Source organism: Podarcis vaucheri (genome assembly GCF_965113315.1).
Source record: "Podarcis vaucheri genome assembly, chromosome: 16".
In the NCBI taxonomy this organism is placed as follows: domain Eukaryota; kingdom Metazoa; phylum Chordata; class Lepidosauria; order Squamata; family Lacertidae; genus Podarcis; species Podarcis vaucheri.
In genome coordinates, this window is record NC_138754.1 from 6,417,934 (window position 1) to 6,441,794 (window position 23,861).

At 44.2% G+C, this 23,861-nt stretch overlaps 1 protein-coding gene across 3 annotated transcripts; it reads right to left on the reverse strand.

Annotated features, from left to right (window-relative positions):
• Positions 1-388: 388 nt before the first annotated feature.
• On the reverse strand, positions 389-23,539 carry LOC309520489 (uncharacterized protein). Of its 3 annotated transcripts, none has more exons than XM_082202349.1 (2): positions 23,313-23,539; positions 389-2,672 (listed from the first exon to the last, which is right to left on the reverse strand). In XM_082202349.1, the coding sequence occupies exons 1-2, from the start codon at positions 23,496-23,498 to the stop codon at positions 1,527-1,529; spliced, it is 1,332 nt and encodes a 443-aa protein (XP_082058475.1). In that variant the 5' UTR covers positions 23,499-23,539; the 3' UTR covers positions 389-1,526. The 3 variants fall into 3 exon arrangements, with proteins under 3 accessions (XP_082058475.1, XP_082058476.1, XP_082058477.1); XM_082202350.1 differs by lacking the exon at positions 23,313-23,539 and adding an exon at positions 13,288-13,520; XM_082202351.1 differs by lacking the exon at positions 23,313-23,539 and adding an exon at positions 3,927-4,171.
• Positions 23,540-23,861: the final 322 nt, after the last annotated feature.

A 23,861-nucleotide genomic window follows, 5' to 3' on the forward strand; every position in this document is an offset into this window, starting at 1 on the left:
AGTCCCTATTTTCATCCGAGAAATGTTGGAGGGTTATATGTTTCTGGAGGATGTGTGACCTGGACTGAGTCCCAAGAGCCCAGTATACAATCTTGAGGGCTGCAACTGTCCCACTGCACCTGAAGTTCCCCATCCCTGATCTAGTTCTACCTGTTTTGGGGAAATTTCAGACAGGTTGGAATCTCAGTTTGCTAGAGACAATCTAGTCCTGCCCTCTAGAGGGCAAGCCTGCTCCATATTCTGTGTGACTGACGTCCCTTATGATATACGAAGACCACTTTCTTCTCCACGCTAAAGAAAGGAAGGTCTTTCAGCCACTCCTTAAAGGGCATGGTTTCCAAAACCCCACCACCATCCTGGTTGCACAAAAGCATTATAAAACACCAGCTTGAGAAGTCATCGTTTGCTTTATTATTACAGAAATATGCACTTTGACAAATGGATTTTTTCCCTAAATTAAAAACAAAACACATTTCACACATGATCAAAACAAGGCTTTCTTTAAATTATGATAAACATTATTTTAAATATATCAGTGTTTAAAAACGCAATGCGACCTATGAGCTAAATCTTCCAGTCCCCATTTCCTCCCACTGCATGGACTATTGAACCTCTTATGCAGCATGTGGCTCTGTGGTTGTTTACTCAGAGGTAACTGCTGTTGAGGTGAAGAGTACCTCCTCTTTTGTGAGGATGTTAGGATTCGTGGGTTGAATCCATCACAGTGCCGTGTGAATGTTACTTTTAGCTCAATGATTTCTGCTTGTGCAATTGAATGTTCTGCCCCTTTCGTCCCGTAAATCTGACCATGGGTTCTTCTGCCAATCCTCTGGAACAGGTTCTGGGGGGGGGGGGCAGAACAGAGGAAGGCAAGTCTCATTGCACAAGCAGAAATCCTTGCAATGATGTAATAGTATTAGTTGAAGACCACCCATCACCTATAGTTAGTGATGATACCTGATCCCGGCCTCTTGATTTCACATTAGATTATGAGTCCATTTACACTACAATAGCAAAATGAAATTAAAGCAGAGCTGAACATAAGAAGAGCTCTGTTGATCAGGCCAAAGGCCCACTTAGTTCAGTTTCCTGTTGTCACAGTGGCCAAGTAGATGCCTCTGCGAAACCCACAAGTGAAACAGCAACTCTCCTCACTTTTGATTGCAGTAACTGGTATTCAGAGACACACCCTGGTCTCTCTATAAGGCACCATTTCTTCTGTTCATTTGCGATGCCCCGTCAAGAGAAACAAGACCAAAGACAAAGGATACAATTAAGGGCATGTAAACACTGCAATCAGTGGAATGCAGGGTTTTCGACAGTGTACAATTAGGTCCCTGTGGGACCTAACTGGGCACAATAGTACAGAAAGCACATCTTAGATATGTCTTTCAAAGAATTTAAGGGAAAATAATATTGTCCATCTATTCGATAGGTGTTTGGGATGAAAGCTCTTCTTCATCAGCCAAGCCACGAAGGCCACCTCTTTATTCCAGCTGTCTCTTGTACAATATGCATGGAGGAATTCAGTAAGATGACTGATAGCTTGAAGTGCTGAAGCCATGGTGGTATCTGGAAAATCTGGAAGTCTTGGCCAAAATGCTCCTTGGAGTTATGGACCGGCTGTACATCTCAGCCCAAGGGCGGGCAGGCCTTCTCATATCAGGCAGAGGACGTTTAATGGTGGACAGCGAGCTGGTCCTGGTGGCAAGAGCTGTTGAGGTAGCTGGATCACTGTTGCTGCACAGTGCCTGTGGCTCAGGAGCACATGGGGTAAGTGTTTCCACTTTGCACGCTTCTGGGAAGACTTGGAGGATTGGTCCAGGAAGGTCAACTTCAATAGGAGGGGGCTGGATGACAATCTTCATCTCTGGTCCTTGGGAGACGCATGAAGAAGAAGCACCCAACACCCCACACACTTTAGTGCAGGACAAGGCACGTGCAGTCAGGGCTTTGACTTCCCCTTCTTCACCACTGGTGATGGCACATCGCTCTTCACCACTGGTGATGGCACCGGCAGTGTCACACGGGTTGTAGACCTCCACTGTGCACTCCTCTGCAGCAATTTCCAAAATAGGGCCAGGGATGGTGACCTCAATCGGTGGTGGGTATATTACCACTTTGGAACCAGGACCTTGTGTCACACATGCCGGTGTGCTATTGAGACCGCATGGGACAGAGCTAGAACGAGTCATACGCTGTGGGGTAAGGGAGCAGTCAGAAACTGATGTAGAGCGGGCGATGGCTTGTGGCTGGGAACCACTAGGGACACAGGGGTTTGAGGTCTGGATGAGGCATTCGTTGGGGTAGCTAGTGAGGACTGCACCTGGGATTGTAATGCAAACAGGAGGTGGCTGTATCACCACCTGCGAGTCAGGGCAGGTGGTCGTACAACACGGGGTGTCTCCACCGGAAACAGCACGCAGACCAGAGGATTTAGTGACAATTGCTTTGGAAGATCCATCACCGCACAGCTCGGAGCCATTGGTGAGACACGACGTCTGGGTTTCCACCAGACATTGGTTAGGGGCTGTGGTGAGGCTCAGTCCTGGTAGAGTGAGGACCATCGGTGGTGGATGTATCACCACTTTTGCATCCGGGCACGAAGTGACGCATGGTGTGGTGACGCACTTCACACCTGATGTGGACATTCTGCTGGAATGGATTTCAGCCTGGAGACAGAAAATAGATCAGGGAGAAGCAGAGTTAGCTTGGTGTTCTGAGGCTATTTAAAAAAGGACATACAGTACTTGGATGGAGCTACCATACTTCCATCCTCATAAAATGTCCATTAGTCTCAGAGAAGTGATTGTAGCTTTTCTCTCAATTCCCCATATGCCTTTGTACAACCTCAAAGCCCCCAAATTTACCTTGGAATTTCACTCTTGGCCAAGTTCAGAGTCAACAGGAATGTGAAGACCCTCTTCCAACCCCTTCCAGTGTTGTCTGTCTACTTACAACAGGTTAGGGGAACCTTTGGCCCTCCGGATGTTGTTGGAATACAACTCTCATGGTCCCTGGTCATCAGCTATGCTGGTTGCTGGAGCTGATGGGAGGTCAACAACATCTGGAAGGCACCATTTTCCCCACTTGCTTTCCTATAAGTTTATCAAGTCCAGATTCTAAAATTTCGTAGACATCCATGTCTACAAAAACAGTTTTACCCCTGCTGATCTTCCTAGACTACAACTCCCATCAACACTTCTGACTATTGGCCAGACTGGCTTCTGGGGCTGTTGGGAGTTGGAGTCCCACAGCATCTCGAGAAGGGCCACAGTTTTTCCATCCTTGAATATAAGGATCCTCTAGAGAAGTTGTATTGTGAGTTGGTGGTGGGGAGGAGAATGCAAATAATAAATTAATAAATAATCTTCCCTCTGTGTTCTTCAAAACTCTACACAAAAGGAAGACTCTCCAAATTCATTACAAACTCTTCATGTGCCTGGCTGTTCTTGCAATTTTGGGGAGACCATGGAAGAATCTAGGGAACCAGGGCCCGTGGCTCTCTGTCACTCACTTCCCGCTGGAAATGGCAATTGCACTTGCTCACAAATGACCAGCCTGCCTCAGTTGCTCCAAATGAATCCTTTCCTGCCTGCCTGGGATTCTTTGTGACATTCCTAATGACCTGTTTGAATTTCTTCTGCCTTCCACATGGCTTGCATGGCTGGTTATTATGGTGAGTTGCTTACATAAAGCAGCCCCATTGCCATTTTGGAAACATCCTTTCCTCTGGGTGCAGGTCACATTCCAAAGGGTACACTGTCCTCCCTACGTCCCATTGCCTGCTCACAATTTCCCCTTCTCCTTCCTTCCTTCCTTCCTTCCTTCCTTCCTTCCTTCCTTCCTTCCTTCCTTCCTTCCTTCCTTCCTTGACTTCTTTGAGAGTCCAATTCAATGAGGAGCATTGTGAATTTGGTACATACCTGCTTCACTCTTGCTTGACACTAAGGAACTCATCACCTATGTGGAGTTACAGGGCTATTGCCCATGGCTTTATATGTGTTAGGAGAGCTCAGGCACTCCCTGATTATTATTATTATTTCTCTCTCTCCTTAGCTTTCTCAGCATTTCTAATTATGTCTCACCAGCCCAAGCAGCAACCCTTGAAAGGCCCAGATGAGATCAGGGATGCATCATAGAAGTAGACGCAGTGACAGACCGGTTAGGGGAGGAAAGATGGGTGTTTCTACAATGAGGAAACAAGTCAAAGGGGAAGAAGAAGCATTTGTGGTTTCTAAATTAGAGGCTGGAAAAGGTGTGTCTATATTAAGGGTTGGACTTCAAAAGAAATGATAGGGTGAAATTCCCCAGTTGGGCTTTCAAATAGAAGACTAAATTACCCAACCCCCCAAGAAAATAGTTCAGTTCAGCAAACTTCACCAAAGTTTGAGCTAAATCAGCAACGCCATTGACTGTGCCCTCCACACTCTGCAGGGTCTGTCCTACCATGAGGCAGTGTACAGCAACCATTATGGGGGGATGCTTGGCAGCGGGAGCCCTCAGGTGCCCCCCTAAACAACAACCCAAGAAAGAAGAAGAAGAAGAGTTTGGATTTGATATCCCCCCTTTCACTCCCCTTCAGGAGTCTCAAAGCGGCTAACATTCTCCTTTCCCTTCCTCCCCCACAACAAACACTCTGTGAGGTGAGTGGGGCTGAGAGACTTCAGAGAAGTGTGACTGGCCCAAGGTCACCCAGCAGCTGCATGTGGAGGAGCGGAGACACGAACCTGGTTTCCCAGATTACGTGACTACCGCTCTTAACCACTACACCACACTGGCTCTCAAAGGGCCATAGCTCAGAAGTAGAGCATCTGTTTTGAATGCAGAAGGTCCTACGTTCCGTCCCTAGCATCTTCAGATAGGGCTGGGAAAGAAGCCTTGTCTGAAGTTCTGGAGAAACACAACCAGTCACCTTAGAGACAGTACTGACCTAAATGGACCAATGGCCTGATTTGGTATAAAGGAGATTTCTCTATGTTGGACAAAGAGCTGCTGCCAATCAATATAGACACCAATGGTTGGACTCTGCATAAGCTAGCTTAGAATCATAGACTTTTCGATGTATGCAACAACAGCAGCAAGAATATTGATTGCAAAGTACTGGAAGACACAAGATTTACCCACACTGGAAGAATGGCAGATGAAGATGATGGACTACATGGAACTGGCAGAAATGACTGGCAGAATCCAAGATCAGGGAGAAGAGGAGGTGGAAGAAGACTGGAAGAAATTTAAAGTCTACTTGCAGAAATACTGTAAAATTAATGAATGTTAAAGGGATGTTGGATTGAAAATAAGCGGTATTGGTAAAAAGATTAACAAGAATATGTGAATACGGATTGACAATGGTTTAAAATATATAGTCATAATAGGTTAAAATATTGAGTAAAGATAAATGATAGAGGGTAAGGATTTGCTGAATTAATTATGTGAATTGGAATACAAAAAAGGGGTGTGTGAGGAGGTCAGGAAACAAGTAAATGAAATATAAGACATGAAAATATTGATTTCTTTTTAACTTTTTCTTACTTTTTATGTGCTTTGTTTTTGTATTTTTGTATCTTTTTTCTTTTATTATTGTTATTCTTCTTATTTCTTATTTTTAATCTTGTAACCTTTTATTGTCTGTAAAATCTCAATAAATATCATTATATAAAAAACAAATAGAATCATAGACTTTTCGAGCTGGAAGAGTTCCCAAGGGTCATCTAGTCCAACCCCTTGCAATGCAAGAATCTCAGCTAAAGCATCCATTGCAGACGGTCATCCAACCTCTGCTTAAAAACCTCCAAGGAAGGAGAGTCCTTAACCACCTGAGGGAGACCTTCCCACAGCCGAATGGCTCTTACCATCAGAAAGTTCTTCTTGAAGTTTAGTCTGAATCTCCTTTCTTGTAACTTGAAGCCATTGTTTCGAGCCCTACCCTCCAGAGCAGGAGAAAACAAGCTTGTTCTCTCTACATTCCTATTTTCTAAACCAGACCTTTGTTCAGAACCATGAGGACTGGAATCTTACTGTTATTTTGAAGGTGAGGGCTGCATAGTTCAGTGGTTCAATCTCCAGCATCTCCAGGTAGGTCTCCCTGCCTGAATCCCTGAAGAGCCACTGTTGGTCCTTGCAGATGATGCTGAGGTAGATGCACGAAGGGTCTGGCTGGATATAAGACAGTTCCTAACCCACCTGCTACCCTCAGGTTCTGCGGGGGATGACATTCCATTGCCAATGATGAGGTAGCCAACTTCTCTATATGGAATGTTTGTGTGGGGATATTGTATTTTCCCAAATGCTCTGAGTCAGCCTGGCTCCCCTACCTGTGGAATGTTCTCCAACACAATGCTTTTCTTTTTAGAATGCCAGCCTATTTAAGTTCTATTCATGTCTCTTAACATCATTGCTATTGTTTTCTTTTCTTTTCTTAGTTTGTACAGAATAATGAAAATCTGGCTGGTTTTAGCTTTCATAGCCGGTCTATGTCTTGTTAGATTGGACGACGACATCTTGATGTGTGTCAACATTCAGTTTTGCATCTGAATGGAATAATTCTACTGTTGCAGAGGTGGTTTTTATTCATGCAATGATTTCATTGAGTTGTTTTATGGCATGCTTTAGTTTTAACTCTTTTCCCAAGCACAACGCCCATAGAACTATTATTATTGTTTAATTAGGGTGGCTCATAAATTCAAGAAATTCTTTTGTTTGCTTATTAACCCAGTTTATGGCCTGCCCTTCATTACACTGTCATCTCAAGGCAGTTTCCAATGCAAAGTCTAAAAATGTAAAACAATAAAACACATCATCATAAAATCCAGCATAAATAAACAAAGTTTGATGGGCAAGAAATTGCTTTGCATAAAAATGCATCCCAATTTGTATCACTGGCATCTCCAGGGAGGGTTGGAAGAGGCAGTGTAGACAATACTGAACTAAATGGATCAATGGTCTGATTTGGACTAATGCAGCTTTTCATATTTCTGTTTATGACAGCTCTTTATTCAGAATGATGAGGACTAGAATCTTAGAATTATTTTTGAGGGAAGATCCATAGTTGTAGAACATCTGTGTTATATCCAGAAGGATTCCAAGTTCAGTCCGCAACATCTCCAGGCAGAGCTGGAAGAAAACCCAGTCTGAACCTCTGGGGAGCCACTGACACTCAGTGCAGACAAGTCCACTCCCCCGGTGGGCGGTGTTGCGGCACAGCATCTGGGACCTCCCAGTGACCCAGCTGGAGGACGGAGGGATGCTGCCCGTGTCATGGGGACTCCCAGCCGTGTCACACCCCCAGCTGTCCAATCGGCACGGCCGGGGGTGTGGCTACAGAGGGTCTTCTCGGTAGAGGCGCCCGCCCTGTGGAACACCCTCCCATCAGATGTCAGGGAAATAGGCAAGTATCTGACTTTTAGAAGACATCTGAAGGCAGCTCTGTTTAGGGATGTTTTTTAATATTTGATTCTATTTTTAATATTCTGTTGGGAGCTGCCCAGAGTGGCTAGGGAAACCCAGCCAGATGGTGGGGTATAAATTATTAGTATTATTAGTATTATTACTGCTACTACAAGCCGTTTAAACTGCGGCATGGCTTGGGGGTGTCCTCCGTTTGCTGCCCCTCCTCAATAAGGGTATCCTATTAAAGGGATCCAGGGGTGTTGATCATGTCCAAAGCCTGGGCATAGTCTAGGGCCATGCCATGACCCCATAGGGGACCCTGGGGGTGCCCCTATTTGACGTTTGTCATAGGGCTCCCCTTACTGGTGGTTTACCCTTAGTGAGACTCCCTGCAGATGGGCAGGAGTCAGGATATAGTCTGGTTTCACCCAATGCTTAAGCCAAACCACTCAAATCAAAGTTGTGGCCTATTTTATCCAATTAACCTAAAATATTCATGTCCGTGTGTTTATTATATAAGGGAACTGTGGGGACAGGGGCCTTGGCATGCAATATAGAATTAACTAGACTAATGGTCTGATTTGGTATATGGCATCTTCATGTGTTCTGCTTGGCCACCATGAGAACAGGATGTTGAATGAGATTCACCTTTGATCCCATACAGCAGCCAGACTCTTCTAATGGTCTTAATGAGAAGAAGAAGCCTTCAATACATCAGGAGTGACTTAATAGTGCCACTGTATTCTGCTCTGGTCAGACCACACCTGGAGTACTGTGTCCAGTTCTGGGCACCACGATTCAAGAAGGACACTGACAAACTGGAACGTGTCCAGAGGAGGGCAACCAAAATGGTCAAAGGCCTGGAAACGATGCCTTATGAGGAACGGCTAAGGGAGCTGGGCATGTTTAGCCTGGAGAAGAGGAGGTTAAGGGGTGATATGATAGCCATGTTCAAATATATAAAAGGATGTCACATAGAGGAGGGAGAAAGGTTGTTTTCTGCTGCTCCAGAGAAGCTGACACGGAGCAATGGATCCAAACTACAAGAAAGAAGATTCCACCTAAACATTAGGAAGAACTTCCTGACAGTAAGAGCTGTTCGACAGTGGAATTTGCTGCCAAGGAGTGTGGTGGAGTCTCCTACTTTGGAGGTCTTTAAGCAGAGGCTTGACAACCATATGTCAGGAGTGCTCTGATGGTGTTTCCTGCTTGGCAGGGGGTTGGACTCGATGGCCCTTGTGGTCTCTTCCAACTCTATGATTCTATGATTCTATGAACTTCTGAGAAGGAGCCCAACCCCCATGAAACCTAGAACTTGAAGCTGCTTAACTGCCTCACTGTGTAACTGGCACAGAAGTCTCATCAGGAAGAAGTCAACCTGAGAACCTCCATCCCTCTCCTTCTTAGTTCTAGTTATCTCCCGCTTAGACTACTGCAATACGCTCTGCGTGGGGCTACCTTTGAAGGTGACCTGTAAACTACAACTAATCCAGAATGTGGCAGCTAGCCTGGTGACTGGGAGCGGCCGCCGAGACCACATAACACCGGTCTTGAAAGACCTACATTGGCTCCCAGTGCATTTCTGAGCACAATTCAAAGTGTTGGTGCTGACCTTTAAAGCTCTAAATGGCCTCGGCCCAGTATACCTGAAGGAGCGTCTCCACCCGCATCGTTCTGCCCAGACACTGAGGTCCTGCACCAAAGGCCTTCTGGCAGTTCCCTCACTTTAAGAAGTGAAGTTACAGGGCCTTCTCGGTAGTGGTGCCTGCCGTATGGAACAACCTCCCACCAGATATCAAAGAAAAAAAAACAACTACCAGACTTTTAGGAGACATCTGAAGGCAGCCCTGTTTAGGGAAGCTTATAATATCTGAAGGACTATTGTATTTTGATATTTTGTTGGAAGCCACCCAGAGTGCCTGGTGAAAGCCAGCCACATGGGAGGGGTATAAATATATTATTATTATTATTATTATTATTATTATTATTATTATTATTATTATTCCTGAGCAAGGGCATTGTGATTGAGGGGAACCTACCTAGCAGGCTGCACACCTCGATATATGCCGTGAAATGAGGGCACGGATAGCAGAGGTGTAGCAATACATAAAGGAGAGAATCTTTGAGTAAGCTCCAAGATGGGCGTAGTCCGCTTATCTGAATCATGCACTACTGGAGTGAAAGATGGGAATGAGATGCCCACACACAATTGTGACAGATGCAAGAGGGAAGCGGGAAATATCTGCGTACCCATTTCACAGAAATAAGAATGCAAATCCTTTCTACGCTATCTATTGCAAAATGCAAATTATGAATGGCTTGAATCCATCAGGAGCTGTGTGTTCAGTTATGGTGGAACCAGTTCTATGGCGCTCCCTCCCTGCTGAGATCAGCAAGCCACCTCCCTGTTGAACTTCCACCACCTTGCGGAAAAAGACTTCTTAAAAATCAGCAGGTATCTTAAGTCATTTCTGAGTTTATCCCAATGGTATTTCTTTAGCATACCATGGATGACTGTAGCTAAGTGGTATACAATTGATCAAAATAAATAGATGGATATGTAAAATAAACTCATCTGTCGAAAGGGAAGCTAACTTGACAATTCAGAGAGCATTTGAGAGAAATGAGAGCGTGGTGAGCAGGGTGTGGATGGCATTCCAGAAGCTATCTTAATTGCTAAAGGGCTAGTCTCATCATCTCAAGAACCAGTTTAGGCGGGTTTCCAAAAGCAACACTTTGACTTCTGAACAAATAAATGAGTCGGTTTGGAGAAGCCTGGGATGAAATGAATATACAGAGCACGGGATTCATCTGTTGTATTTACTAGGATATGTTTGCCAGAGGGAGAAACTGCAAGTATCCTTGATGTAAACCAGTTCCTTGCTCATTTTTAATTAAAGTGAATGCACCTCATTCCCATTTAAGACCTTCCTTTAAATTTTAGACTACTAACAGCAAAACCCGTACTATGGTTGACATCAAAGAACTGAGTGCATGTCAGCATCAGGGAATAGGTGACTTTCCAGTAGCTAAAATTAAAAAAAATTCCTTCCAGTAGCTCCTTAAAGACCAACTAAGTTAGTTCTTGGTATGAGCTTTCGTGTGCATGCACACTTCTTCAGATACACTGAAACAGAAGTTGCCAGATCCTTCTATATAGTGTGAAGGTGGGGAGGGGTATTACTCAGAAGGGTGGTGGGAATGGGAGATTGGCAGATAGCTGAGATGAGCCTGTTGACGACTCTTAACGACTGCAATACGTAGGTCTTACAGGAAAACAGTAGCTGTTGGGCTGTGTCTCCCAGCATCCCTGGCCATTCACTGTGCTACCAGGACTGATAGGATTTGGATACTGTAAAAATCTAGGGGTTCACAGTTTCTCCATCCTTGACCAGAGTGCCCTCAGGAAGCCCTTATTATTATTGCCAATTTGTGATTATTTGTGTGATTATTCACTTCTGATACTAATTACACCAGCAAGAGTTTAAGAGGTGGGTATATAGCTTTCTTTCCAACTGGTACACAGGCCATAACCTCTTGCTGATATCCTGTAAGTTTTTACACTGCAGATGCTCCTGTTTTGCTCCTCTTTTCTTGAGCTATAGCACAAAGTGCCCCTCCAGATAATGCAGTAGCAATAGAGAAACACTACAGAACAGCTCATAAAGCAGAATAATACCACAGTATAAGTCACCAGTATTGCACTCTTAGTGCATCAATAACATGTTTCAGAACCCATCTACCAAAATAAATAGATTACAAACAAACAAGCAAACAAACAAACAAAAACACCAGTCTGAAGTAGCCGCAGATCTATGTCCATTCCCAATCATTTCTAGAGTCAGTATCTTGGAAACCTGAATAAGATATCTACCTATTTATTGTCTAATGCTATATTGAAAATATGAATAGAACTTGATCAGAGATCAAGAGGACAATCAATTTAATAAAGAACGGGAAAATTGTATAAGTTACTTGAAAGAACACTGTAAACAATTAAAACCATTGGCAGAATTGTAAAAAAAGCAAACACTTGCAATGAAGCAAGAATTATGGTTACAACTGAGTTTTAAGAAAATATGGAAAATATGATACAATGCAGTTTGAAAAGAATATTTAGGGAAACCATGGAGGGGTGGAGGAAAGTCTTGGGATTCTGATAATCCTACTTGTAAAATGATTATGATTTGAGTATGATGGTAATTGTTAAAAATGAAAGTGAATAAAAAGATTTTTTAAAAAAAGAAAAAGAAAATGTGAATGGCAGGCCATCTCAATTTGTATTTTCCAAAGCAGGGTGCAATTTTTAGCCAAATGGGAATTAAAGGAGGAATTGATAAATGTGGTTATCTTTGTGCCATTAAGGGTATCTTGATTTTCAGCCATGAAAATCAAAAGTGGAAGGAGACAGAAAGAGAGGATAGCAGAAGGATGCTGTCAGGAAGGGAGGGGATGGGAATGGGAGGTGGCTCAGTGGTAGAGCATCAGCTTCGCAGGCAGCCCCAGGTGAAACCCCCAGCATTTCCAGGTAGGGCTGGGAAAGGAAGTGGCCAGTCAGTGTAGACAATTCTGAGCTAGATCGACCAGAGGTCAAACACAGTAGAAGGCAGCTTCCTAGGTTCCAGTTAAAATACAGAGAGGGGACTGAAGACTGCATTGAATTGTTGACAAAAGATCCTTGCAAGTGAAATTCAGAATCCAACAGGGGATTCCTTCTTTGAATGACTTATGTGGTTTTACTGGAATTTCTCCCCATCCCTGTTTCTCAGCTATACTCTATCACCACCACCAAAAACAACTACAGAGAGAAGAATAAGAATGAGTAGGTGTATTAAGAAGAAGAAAAAGTTTGCAAAGATTCATCCTATGGTTTCCCATAAGCATTGCTGAATTCTGACTTTTTTCCGCTGCCAGTTGTAGTGAACACCAACAGACAGTCATGTACAGCAAAACACATGCATGCCCACTCAGATTTAAGCCTTAGTGACTTAGATCCCAAGATGCATTTAGTGAAGGAAGTTCACAGAAGGAAAGTTTCTACTCCCTTGTCCTCTCTGAAGCTACCTGTGGCCTGGGGGTCAGGGCCTCCAGACCATTGTGGAATGAAGAGGGAGGTTCATGAATGAAGGAAGCAGTGGGACGCTTCCTTGTCGTGACCTTACTCAGCTCATTTTAGATTCTAAGCCTGGTTTGAAACAATCCCTCTTCCCCCAGCCTAGGAGGACCTATCTGATTCTCTGGAGAAGTTTTTAGGGGGTGCAGGAGGTGGGTTAGGAAAACAACTTTTCTTCCTTAAGGTATCTAATCTTAGGATCCACAGAATTGTAGAGTTGGAAGGGATCCTAAGAGTTATCTTGTCCAAACCCATGGAATCTAGTAATATCCAGGAGCTATGTCCCTTCCTTAAACAATTAAACAAAGTCATGGATAAAAAGGTAGCTGTCAATGGTCCAGATTTTGACTGATGTGAAAGGACGTAAAGGGGCAAACAATTTGACTATCAACTCAAGCATTACAAAGAAGAAGTGCGCTTACACAAGAATAGAGGAATCTGCCTTATATTGAGTTAGAACACTGGCCCATCTAGGTCAATATTGTCTACACTGAGTGGCACTTGCCTTCCAGGATTTTAGGCAGGGGTCCCTCCAATCCTTACCTAGAGATGGCAGGGATTGGACCCTGGACTTTCTGCTTATACAAGAGGTGCTCTGTCTGAGTCATTCAAGATGCTTGAAGAAGCATTCTTGTTTTAATCCAAGGTGCTCCCATTTCAGTCAACTGGACTTTTCACAAAATTAGCAGGTCCTAGATGGGCTCCTTGTTGGGTTGTGGGGGGCAATTCAGAACAGAAACAGTCAAAGAAGCATCATAAGCAAGCTCATGTCAAATCAGGCTTACCTGGTTCCCTCCGTGGCTGGATTCAAATAAGCTCTTTTTAAGAGTCATGGCAAGCTTTTATAAAGATTCTCAGACAGCCTTAAGGGGATGAGGCAGCCTTTGAACACAAAGGTCTTAATTATATCCCGGCCAAAATTTGCTCCACGCGGCTCAATTTGCTCTAATTGTCGAGAAACCTGCTTGTGATCTACTGCTTTTTTTATTCTTTGGATGAGACGTGATGCTTGTCTTACACATGTGGCTGTTTTATAGTCAGGAACAATTGAGAACACATTGCTTCATGGGCTTTATTATTAGCCTAACCTCAAAGCGAGTTCTCTGACCACAGTGCATTGGCCCTTCATGTTATTTATGGGAATCATTTGGGAGAAGTCAATTGCATAGGCTTTTCTTTTGCCTAACTCAGAAGATAGCCCTGAGCGAAACTGATTCCCAGAAACTTCCTGATCCAGCCGCATTAATTTTTTTCAACCACATCTGAGAGATTATTCAAATGACACTCCATTTTCCCCCTACATTAAGCTTCATGCGGTCTCTGAATGTTCCGCCACGTGTGACTTCAGGACACAGTCTGAAGTCTTTAGACAAGGGTGGGCAACTGGTGGCTCTTGGTTGATGTTCAAGAGCTCTGGGCAAGAGATCAGATCAGGCCTCTCGCAGGAGTGATCTTGTCCCTCCTCTGGTGGTCCACTGGGCAGGGAGATAGACAAGAAAGGGTGTCAGGGAGAGAAGAGAAATAGAGAAGCAAAAATCTTTGGGGAGAACGTAGAGAGGAATGGGTGAGGAGCCATTGCAAATGTCAGCACGGGAACTGTTGGGATGAAAGGCCATTCCACAACCTGTTCCTTTAATTGCCTCCTCTAATTTATTCAGTCCCACGTTCCACACTGCCTGAATCCTCACCAAACCACAAAGATTTTCTAACGTTAATTATGTAATGGGAGCATCTGCAGGTTGCTACAGGTTTGGGTTGCTTCTGTTCTTTTGCATATCCCCACCACCACCAGAAACAGAAGAACTTGCTGAATCAGGCCAAAGATCCATCATAGTCCAGTGTTCTGTTGTAACAGTGGCCCAACTGATCCTATGAGAAACCCACAAGCAGCACATTTGTGTTTCCCCAAATGGAGAAGCTCTCATACCAAGATGAAGGTCTACTGGGCTTGCGTGTTGAGCACGCTGTTTTATGGAAGTGAGTCGTGGGCAACTGACACCCGCCAGGAGCGATACTTCAGTGGCTTTCATATATACAGCATCAGGAAGATTTGGGGCATCACATGACAGAGTCTCAAACAAAGATGTGCTCTTCCAAGCCTACATGCTCGGCATGTTTATACTTCTGTCTTAGAGACATCTAAGTTGGCTTGGTCATGTACAGAGAATGGAAGATGGCAGGATTACCAAGGATGTGCTTTACAAGGAGAGGGCTTCAGGGACTAGGCCTGTTGGCAGGCCAACTTTGCATTACAAACAGGGCCGTCTTACCCATAGGCGCTAGGGGTGTGGGACACCCAGGCTCTGGGCTCTCAGGGGTTCCAGGCTGAGAGTCCGGGGCCCAAGAATTAAGTCTGGGGAAGAGCCCACCCATTGGTTGGAGCACCGTGGCAGGTTCTTCTGCTGCAGGCAGCTCTGCGCTGCGAGTTTGGGAGTGACCGAGCCAGCGAGATGCTGAGGCGGCCAGATGCCTCCGTCCTCCTGAGCACCTGGGACTGGGCAACCGGAAGGGGGGGGGCTGGGCAGATCTTTGCACCCCGGCGCCCTGATTACAAAGATGTCTGCAGTCATGACATGAAGGCTGGCAACATTAACCCTTCCATCCTAGACGACTGCCGTGCTTAGAGACAAACAGGCAGTTCTTGTATCCACAGTAATAACCAGAGAAGAAATGATCACTGGGAGGAGCATGGTGCAACTGTACAAGAGAAACCAGACGCCTTCTTCTACTCCAGCTGCAACAAAATATATCTATCCCATATTGGTCTCTACGGCCACAGCAGGCGCTGTAACTCTGCAACAGTTTGACTTTACCTCCAATAGCACACTCTTCCATTGTCTCCCAGACAGATGCCAATAAAATAAGCCAGGGGTTTTCAACCTGGTCCCTACTGCCCACTAGTGGGCATTTCAGGACTCTAGGTGGGCAGTAGGGGGTTCTACGGCAGAAGCTGAATCCTCCTTCCATTGAACGCTGGTGGGCGGTAAGGAAATTTTACCATCAAGAAAGACACATTAGTGGGCGGTAGGTATAAAAAGGTTGACTACCCCTTAAATAAGCAAAAGCAAAGAATAAATAAATGACAAGAGAAAGAAACCAATATAAACCAAGACACCCCTGCTCCTGAAGATGGAATGGATAGAGAATGATGAGTGTCTAAGTCCAAAGCATAGGAAATAAAATTCCACCAGATTTCATAAAAGCATTCTGGATCTTCTGAACTTCCTGGAAACACACAGTTTATATGAATCCCCATATTCTTGTGCGAAATAGCCAAATACATTTGCTTTCCAGGTTTTCTATGGCTGGGAATTTGAAATTCTAGTTGCAGCTAACATCCTGGTCAAAAGCCCTTTAGAGTGACAAGTATTCATGTTGTCTGTCCACGTTTTTGAAATGGCCTTTTAGTGTTGTAATATGCCCTGGGATCTTGGGTGAAGGGTAATAAATAAATAAATAAATAAATAAATAAATAATGAGGTGACAATTCAGCTCAAGGTGCTCATATAGAATGTTATTTAGAGTGACTGTTACAGCATCCCTCTGATGCAAAGTCATCTGGCCTTGGAATAAAAATGTATAGCTTATGAAGCAATATCCTGCAATCAAATAAAAGAAACTATGAATAACTTTGCAAGTACTTAGCAGGCCCAATTCAAAGTGCTGTTTTTCATCTATAAAGCCTTAAATGGCTCAGGACCGCACTACCTCAAGGACCTTCTCTCTCCATATGAACCTATGCAGACCCTGAGATCGTCCTCTGAGGCCCTTCTTCATGGGCCTCCTCCATGAGAGGTTGGAGGGTGGCAGCATGAGAACAGGGTCTTCTCTGCAGTGGCTCTTCTTCTGTGGAATGCTCTCCCCACGGAGGTTCAGCTGGCTCCTTCATTGTACCTCTTTAGATGCCAGGCAGAAACATTCCTCTTCAGCTAGGCTTTTGGCTGATTGGGTGGTTGACACCCAATGCCCTTTGAAATGTGTTGTGGGAGGGGGAATTATTGCTTTGTTGTTATTGTTGTTGTTTCTGCATCCAGCCAGCCTGTGACATATACAGTGGTACCTCAGGTTAAGTACTTAATTTGTTCTGGAGGTCCATTCTTAACCTGAAACTGTTCTTAACCTGATGCACCACTTTAGCTAATGGGGCCTCCCGCTGCCGCTGCGCTGCAAGATTTCTGTTCTCACCCTGAAGCAAAGTTCTTAACCCGAGGTAATATTTCTGGGTTAGCGGAGTCTGTAACCTGAAGCATATGTAACCTGAAGCGTATGTAACCCGAAGTACCACTGTATAAATGTAATAAATAAACAGTAATAAATAATGAATTTGAAATTGAATACATGATTCACCATATCAAAAGTATTGGAAACTGCCGTTCTAATGGAATGATCTTTCCTGGACAAAACGCTATAGAAGGAGAATTTTGATGCAATGATGCATATGATCAGAACCAGATGGCTTTTGTTTTGGAGCGGGGTGGTGGTGGGGAATATTTCATTGATGCAGATCTGCACCAATGCCCTGCATATTAGGGATAAAAACAACAACACATCGAAAAAATTTCATATCTGCTACTTTACTTTTATTGCCTCCCTGCAAAGAGTGGTTGCTCAACACACAGGATTTCACAGGCGAATCAGTAAGCAATTGCACAAAGAAGCGATCTTGATGCAACAGTGTGTACGCGGTCACATCAAAAGCAACTGTTTTGCTGTAGTGCTTTTTATCAATGAACACATCTGCATTGGCAATATGGAGGGGGCAGGGAGACCAAATAGACAACAGAGAGATGTGAAACCTGTAGGTTTAAACTTACAGAGAAAGGATCACGCCAGTTGCAGATGGTGTTACAGTGCTCCTCCCTTGCTGAGCAGACCCATTTTTGCAAGCAATTATTTTCAATTGAATGCCCCCTTTCCTGTTATTTTCACAAATATATGACTACTATTTTATTAAATTTTCCTCTAAGGAGCTCAGTGTGATCACAGCACTCTCTTCTTCCCCATTTTTATCCTCAAAACAACTCTGGGAGGTAGGTTAGGTCGGAAGACTGGCCCAAAGTTACCCAGTGAATTTCATGGCGGAGCAGGGATTTGAAACTTGGTACCCCCCACTTCTTAGTCCAACACTCTAAACACTATACCACAGGCATGCGACTTCCTCCTCTAACATGCAACTTTTTGTACTAATTATTGGGTTGGAAATAATTCGGGGGAAATTTTGAAAGGTGGAAATCTTACAGCACAGCTGCATTTGAGGAAGCGTCAACTAGGTAGGTTCATATTAAAAATGAATATCTCTCCAGTAACTATGGCAAACCAAGATATGAGACATCAGGTCTATTAGAAGCATACAAGCCCATTAAGCTCTGCATTAAACTCCCACATATGTTCTATTTCATTTAGCTGCAGGAGGGTGGAGTATAATTTAGGATGTGTAGCAAGAAGACTCGCTAAAATGTGTGAGCTGTACTCACACGTAATAGCCCATGGTAATTATGGCCCGCTTCCATGTACACTCACCAAAGCAGCCCCTCTGCCTGCTAAACCTTCAGTATAATGTGTGGTATGATCCAAGCCATGGGCCTCCCTCTAGCCATTAAAGAGAAGGTAATGCACATGGCCACAACAGGTTCAAGTTGCATTAGGCATGGTTGGAGTGAATAACATAAAAATCAGGCCAATGGGAACCTGTTCTCATAGAAGTCAATCAGATGCCTATTTTGTTGTTGTTTAGTCATTTAGTCGTGTCCGACTCTTCATGACCCCATGGACCAGAGCACACCAGGCACTTCTGTCTTCCCCTGCCTCCCACAGTTTGGTCAAACTCATGCTGGTAGCTTCGAGAGCAGTATCCAACCATCTAGTCCTCTGTCGTCCCCTTCTCCTTGTGCCCTCCATCTTTCCCAACATCAGGGTCTTTTCCAGGGAGTCTTCTCTTCTCATGAGGTGGCCAAAGTCTTGGAGCCTCAGCTTCACGATCTGTCCTCCCAGAGAGCACTCAGGGCTGATTTCCTTAAGAATGGATAAGTTTGATCTTCTTGCAGGCCATGGGACTCTCAAGAGTCTCCTCCAGCACCATAGCTCAAAAGCATCAATTCTTCGGTGATCAGACTTCTTTATGGTCCAGCTCTCACTTCCATACATCACTACTGGGAAAACTACTATGGAAAGCCCCAAAGCAGAACCTGAGTGCAATAGTGCTCTCCCCACTCACCATTCCTGGTAACTAGAATTCTGCCTCTGGCAGTAGATTTTATGCTGCCCCACCACTGCTACAAGCAGCTAAATGCATGAGCTGGCAGATAGGAGCAAATGAGCTACCTTTTACCAAATCAAACAACTGGTTCTCCAAGCTCAGCAGTGTCTGCACCAGGGATGGTGAGCCTGGGGCCCTCCAGATGTTGTTGGAGTATGACTCCACTCATCCCTGACCATTAGTCATGGTTGGCTAGGGTTGATGGGAAATGGAGAGTCCAAATATATTGTTGAACTACAATTCCTTTCATCCACGACCACTGGCTCTGTTTTCTGGGGCTGATGAGAGTTGGAGTCCAACAATATCTGAAGGACCACAGGTTGCCTATCTGCACTGGGTCTCCAGATTTTTCAGACAGTGGCCAGTCTTCTCCAATCCTATCTAGACACCTTAGATACCCAGATACCTCCCATCAGATGTCAGGGAAATAAGCAACTATCTTACTTTTAAAAGACATCTGAAGGCAGCCCTGATTAGGGAAGTTTTTAATGTTTAATGCTGTATTGTGTTTTTAATATTCAGCTGGAAGCTGCCCAGAGTGACTGGAGAAACCCAGCTAGATGAGTGGGGTACAAATAAATAAGTTGTTGTTGTTGTTGTTGTTGTTGTTGTTGTTGTTGTTGTTGTTGTTGTTGTTATTATTATTATTATTATTATTATTATTATTACACCTTCAACATGTAGAGCATGTGCTCAGTCATTGAGCTATGGTTTCCAAAAGTATCAAGATGACAGAAAGTCAGGGCATATGCCTTAAGAGTAGAAGATTGCCCTTCATTCAAGGTAAAAAAATTCCTTCCAGTAGCACCTTAAAGACCAACTAAGTTAGTTCTTGGTATGAGCTTTCGTGTGCATGCACACTTCTTCAGATACCATGCACACGAAAGCTCATACCAAGAACTAACTTAGTTGGTCTTTAAGGTGCTACTGGAAGGAATTTTTTTATTTTGACTATGGCAGACCAACACGGCTACCTATCTGTAACTTCATTCAAGGATTATACCTGTGGTAGTCTATGAATAGTGGTTAGAGAGCCTGATGAGCAGTGGTGAGTCTGGGTTCAAATCCCACTTAGCTGTGAAGCTAACTGGGTGTGACTGGGGCCAGCCACTATTCTACCTAACCTAGGATTGTCATGAGGATGAAATGGTGGTGGTGGGAAGACTGTGAACCTGGTACTTCTTGAACTCCTTGTAGAAAGACTAGGATAAAAATGCCATTAGTTATAATTATTTAAACTCCACCCTGGCTTTCATGTGGAATCATCTTGCTTTATATTCTGATGAATCACCTGACTTCAGTCTTCGTGGAAGAAAGAAAATGAGAACTTGCTGTCTAGTATATTATTACCACATCTGGGCCAAGAGCAAAAAAGTGAGTTGAAGTTAATGGTTTAGGGAGACGTACCTATTATTCAAGGGTTGGGAGACAACAGGTCTCCAAGGCACATGGTGACTGAGGCATCTGTCTAGGGAAAGCCAATTATGGGAGGCAGGAAAGAACAAAATATTTCTGCAGGTGCGCTTCTGTTCCATCATAGAATTGTAGAGTTGGAAGGGACCCCAAAGATCATCTAGTTCAGGCCTCCTCAACCTCGGCTCTCCAGATGTTTTTGGCCTACAACTCCCACAATCCCTAGCTAGCAGGACCAGTGGTCAGGGATGCTGGGAATTGTAGTCTCAAAACATCTGGAGGGCCGAGGTTGAGGAAGCCTGATCTAGTTCAACCCACTGCAATGCAGGAATTTCAAGTAAGTATCCATGGCAGGTTGCCGTCCAACCTCTGCTTAAAAACCTCCTAGGAAGGAGAGTCCACAACCTCCCAAGGGAGTCTGTCAAACAGCTCTTACCATCAGAAAGTTCTTCCTGTTGTTTAGCCAGAATCTCCTTTCTTGTAAGCTGAAGCCATTGTTTCTGGTCCTAACTTCTGGAGCAGGAGAAAACAAACTTGCTCCAGCTTTCATGTGACAGCCCTTTAGATAGTTGAAGATGGTTATCATATCTCCTCTGGATCTCCTCTTACCCTTGCTGAAAAACCCCAGCTCCCTAAAGAGTTAGACTAGTACATGGTGCTGATATACTATGGCTGATACACCCCATATGGAACAGCTGCATATTCTTGCATTGCATGGGTTTGGACTAGATGATCCACAAGGTCCCTTCCAGCTCTGGAATTCTATTATTCTAAACTGTTCCTCACAAGGCTAGGTTTCCAGACTATTGATAATTTTACTAGCCCTGATCTGCCAGTGCTCCAACTTCTCAATATCCTTCTTAAATTGTAATGCCCAGAAATGGACACAGTACTCCAGGTGTGGTCTGACCAAGGCAGAATATAGCAGCATTGTTTTTTCCCTTAATTGGGACACTAGACTTCTGTTGATGTAGCCTAGAATAGCGCTAACATTTTTGCTGCTGTATCACTCTGTTGACTCTTGTGAAGCTTGTGGTCTACCATCTTACATTTGTGCAGCTTGTGGTCTACTATCTTATATTTGTCGCATGTCTTATATTTGTTCTGCTGGTTATTAATTAATTAATTTGCTTATTGCCCTTCATCTAAATATTCCAGGGTGGTTCACAACACAAAACGCAAAACGAGAATACAAAATACATAATAAAACAAAAGCAAATCAATAACACCCCCTCCCCATAGATACTTTTAAAAGCCACAGGATGTTAATCAGTCAGATGCCTTGTTAGAGAGAAACATTTTTGCTTGGTGCCTAATGATATGTAATGAAAGTGCCAGGCAAGCCTTCCTGGGGAGAGCATTTCACAAGCAAGGAGCCACTCAGGAAAGGCCCTTCAGACTTCTCCTTGAGGAGGCACATGAAGAAGCGCCTCAGGGGATGGTTATTCCTGCCTAAGTGCAGAACCTTACATTTGCCCCTATTGAAATTCAAAATGTTAGTTCGGACTCGGTTCCCCAATCTGTTAAAATCATCTTCGATCCTGATTCTGTCTTCTGTAGAATTAGCTATCTCTCTCAGTTTTGGTGCCATCTGAAAATTGGATGAGCACTCCTTCAATTCCCTCAACCAAGTCATGTTATAAGGATGTTGCACAACAATCGACCCAGGACAGAATCCTGTATCACCCCACTTGACACTCTCTTCTCCCCCAGGATGAGGAGAAACCATTAGTAAGCATTCTTTGGGTTGGGTCAGTCAACCATCACAGATATGCTTAGTTATTGGTGAATTCCATGGAGCTTTGGTGACATTTTGATCACATCCTCACCAGGCATTTAATGCACCTGATGAAGAGCAGGGAATAGCTATTTGTTCCCCACAAAACAAATAGGAACAAAATTTGTTCCTCCACCCTCTCCCCCTCCACCCACTTTTATGTTATTTATTGGACTAGAACAGCCACAAAACCCCTGGAGAGATCCAACAGGAATTTGGTTTGGCCTGGAACTGACCAGATACTGGAATCCTTGGACAGTTACAACCAAGGAGTCTTTGAGTTTTAGTATGGTAGCCTTGGATGAGGACAATCAAGACCAGGGTATCAGAAAAATGTTTCACATGGAAAATGTCATAGTTCAGATGCATAAGATATCCCAAGATTTTTATATAAAAAATAATAATTATGACATTTCCCCCTCACTTTTTCTCCAAGGAACTCAAGGTGGTGTCCATGGTTCTCCTCATACTCAATCCCCACAACAGCCCTGAGAGGCAAGTTAGGCTGAGAGCTGTTACTGGCCCTTGTTTTAGCAGACAAATTTGCATAATTCTGCTACATAACCACATGTATGAACTCCATCACTACTCGTAAAAATCAAAAATAGTTTTACAAAAGTAGGTACAAGGAAATGGTCATCTCTCCTAAGCCCAACCAACCAGACACGGAGATTGAAAAGTGGGAGGAGCGTCTCTAGATGGAAGCTCCCATTAAATGCTTCACTTTTCTCCACCCTCTATGTTTGAGCATAGTATGTTGAGTGACCTTAATGATCAGCTGGATAGCTCAGCTGGTTAGAGAGTGGTGCTGATAATGCCATGGCTGTAGGTTCGATCCCCTTATGGGACACCTGCATATTCCTACATTGCGTGGGGTCAGACTGGATGATCCTGAGGGTCCCTTCCAACTCCACAATGCTATGATTCTAATCCTAGCTGGAAATTGGCATTTACTCTGCCCACTGCATGATGTTCTTTCTCTTTAGGACCTTGAAGCACACAAAGCCCTTCCTGTTGTCTTTGCCAGCTTCTCTGGACACCCAAGCACATCTCAAACCCCACCTCCCTTGGAAAATGCTAGGTGCCAGATTTAGAGGCATGGCCACCTAGTTTCATCCCTTGGACCAAAGGTTTCTGCTCCCCTTCATAGGTTGTCATGCCCAAAGGCCCCTGTCCATAGCCTCCCACTCACTAAGAATATGAGCCAGAAGGACAAAGCTTCCCATGCCAAGCAGAGAACCCTCCCTATTCCACCTGGAAATGGGGGGATCATCCCAGAGGCTCGCTGAAAGATCCCAGGGCCTCTGGGGGGTAAGCTTTCATTCCCTCTTAAAAGGATCTCGGATAATCAGGGTAGGACATACCTCAGCCTGAGTGCTTCCTCCGTCAGTTTGTAGACTTGATAAACCAGGTACCTGACTCGGCATACAAAATTCTTTTTCTTCCGTAGAATCTCCCTTCTCAATAACTTGTGTCTCCCTGCTGTAATCTTCCTCCCACGCCCGATAAGCCATTTGACTTGCTCTTGGCACATTTGATGCCATGCTCATTATCTCTCAGCCTCCAGCGAATCTGCTTGCAAATGAAAGCTGTTGCTGATGTTTGGGAGATAATGACAGGTAGGCTCTTTATGTAAGAAAGGAATAGATGCGTTGCATCGCTTTGCTTGCTCTGCTGCGCATGGGAAGAGTGCCCTCTCTAGGGGGTGAGAGAAGTCAACAGCGTGATCCCAACAACAGAACCTGTGTGACCTGTAATGCAGTTAGTGGTTCCGGGAAGATTTTTAGCAAATGAGTCAGTTGCTGGCTCTGCACACCTTCTTTCACTGGCATACCACCAAAAACAAAGAAGAAAGGTCAAACCACAAGTATGGAATAAGTGAATTTGTTCTGGTCAGTGACTCCTGTGCCGTC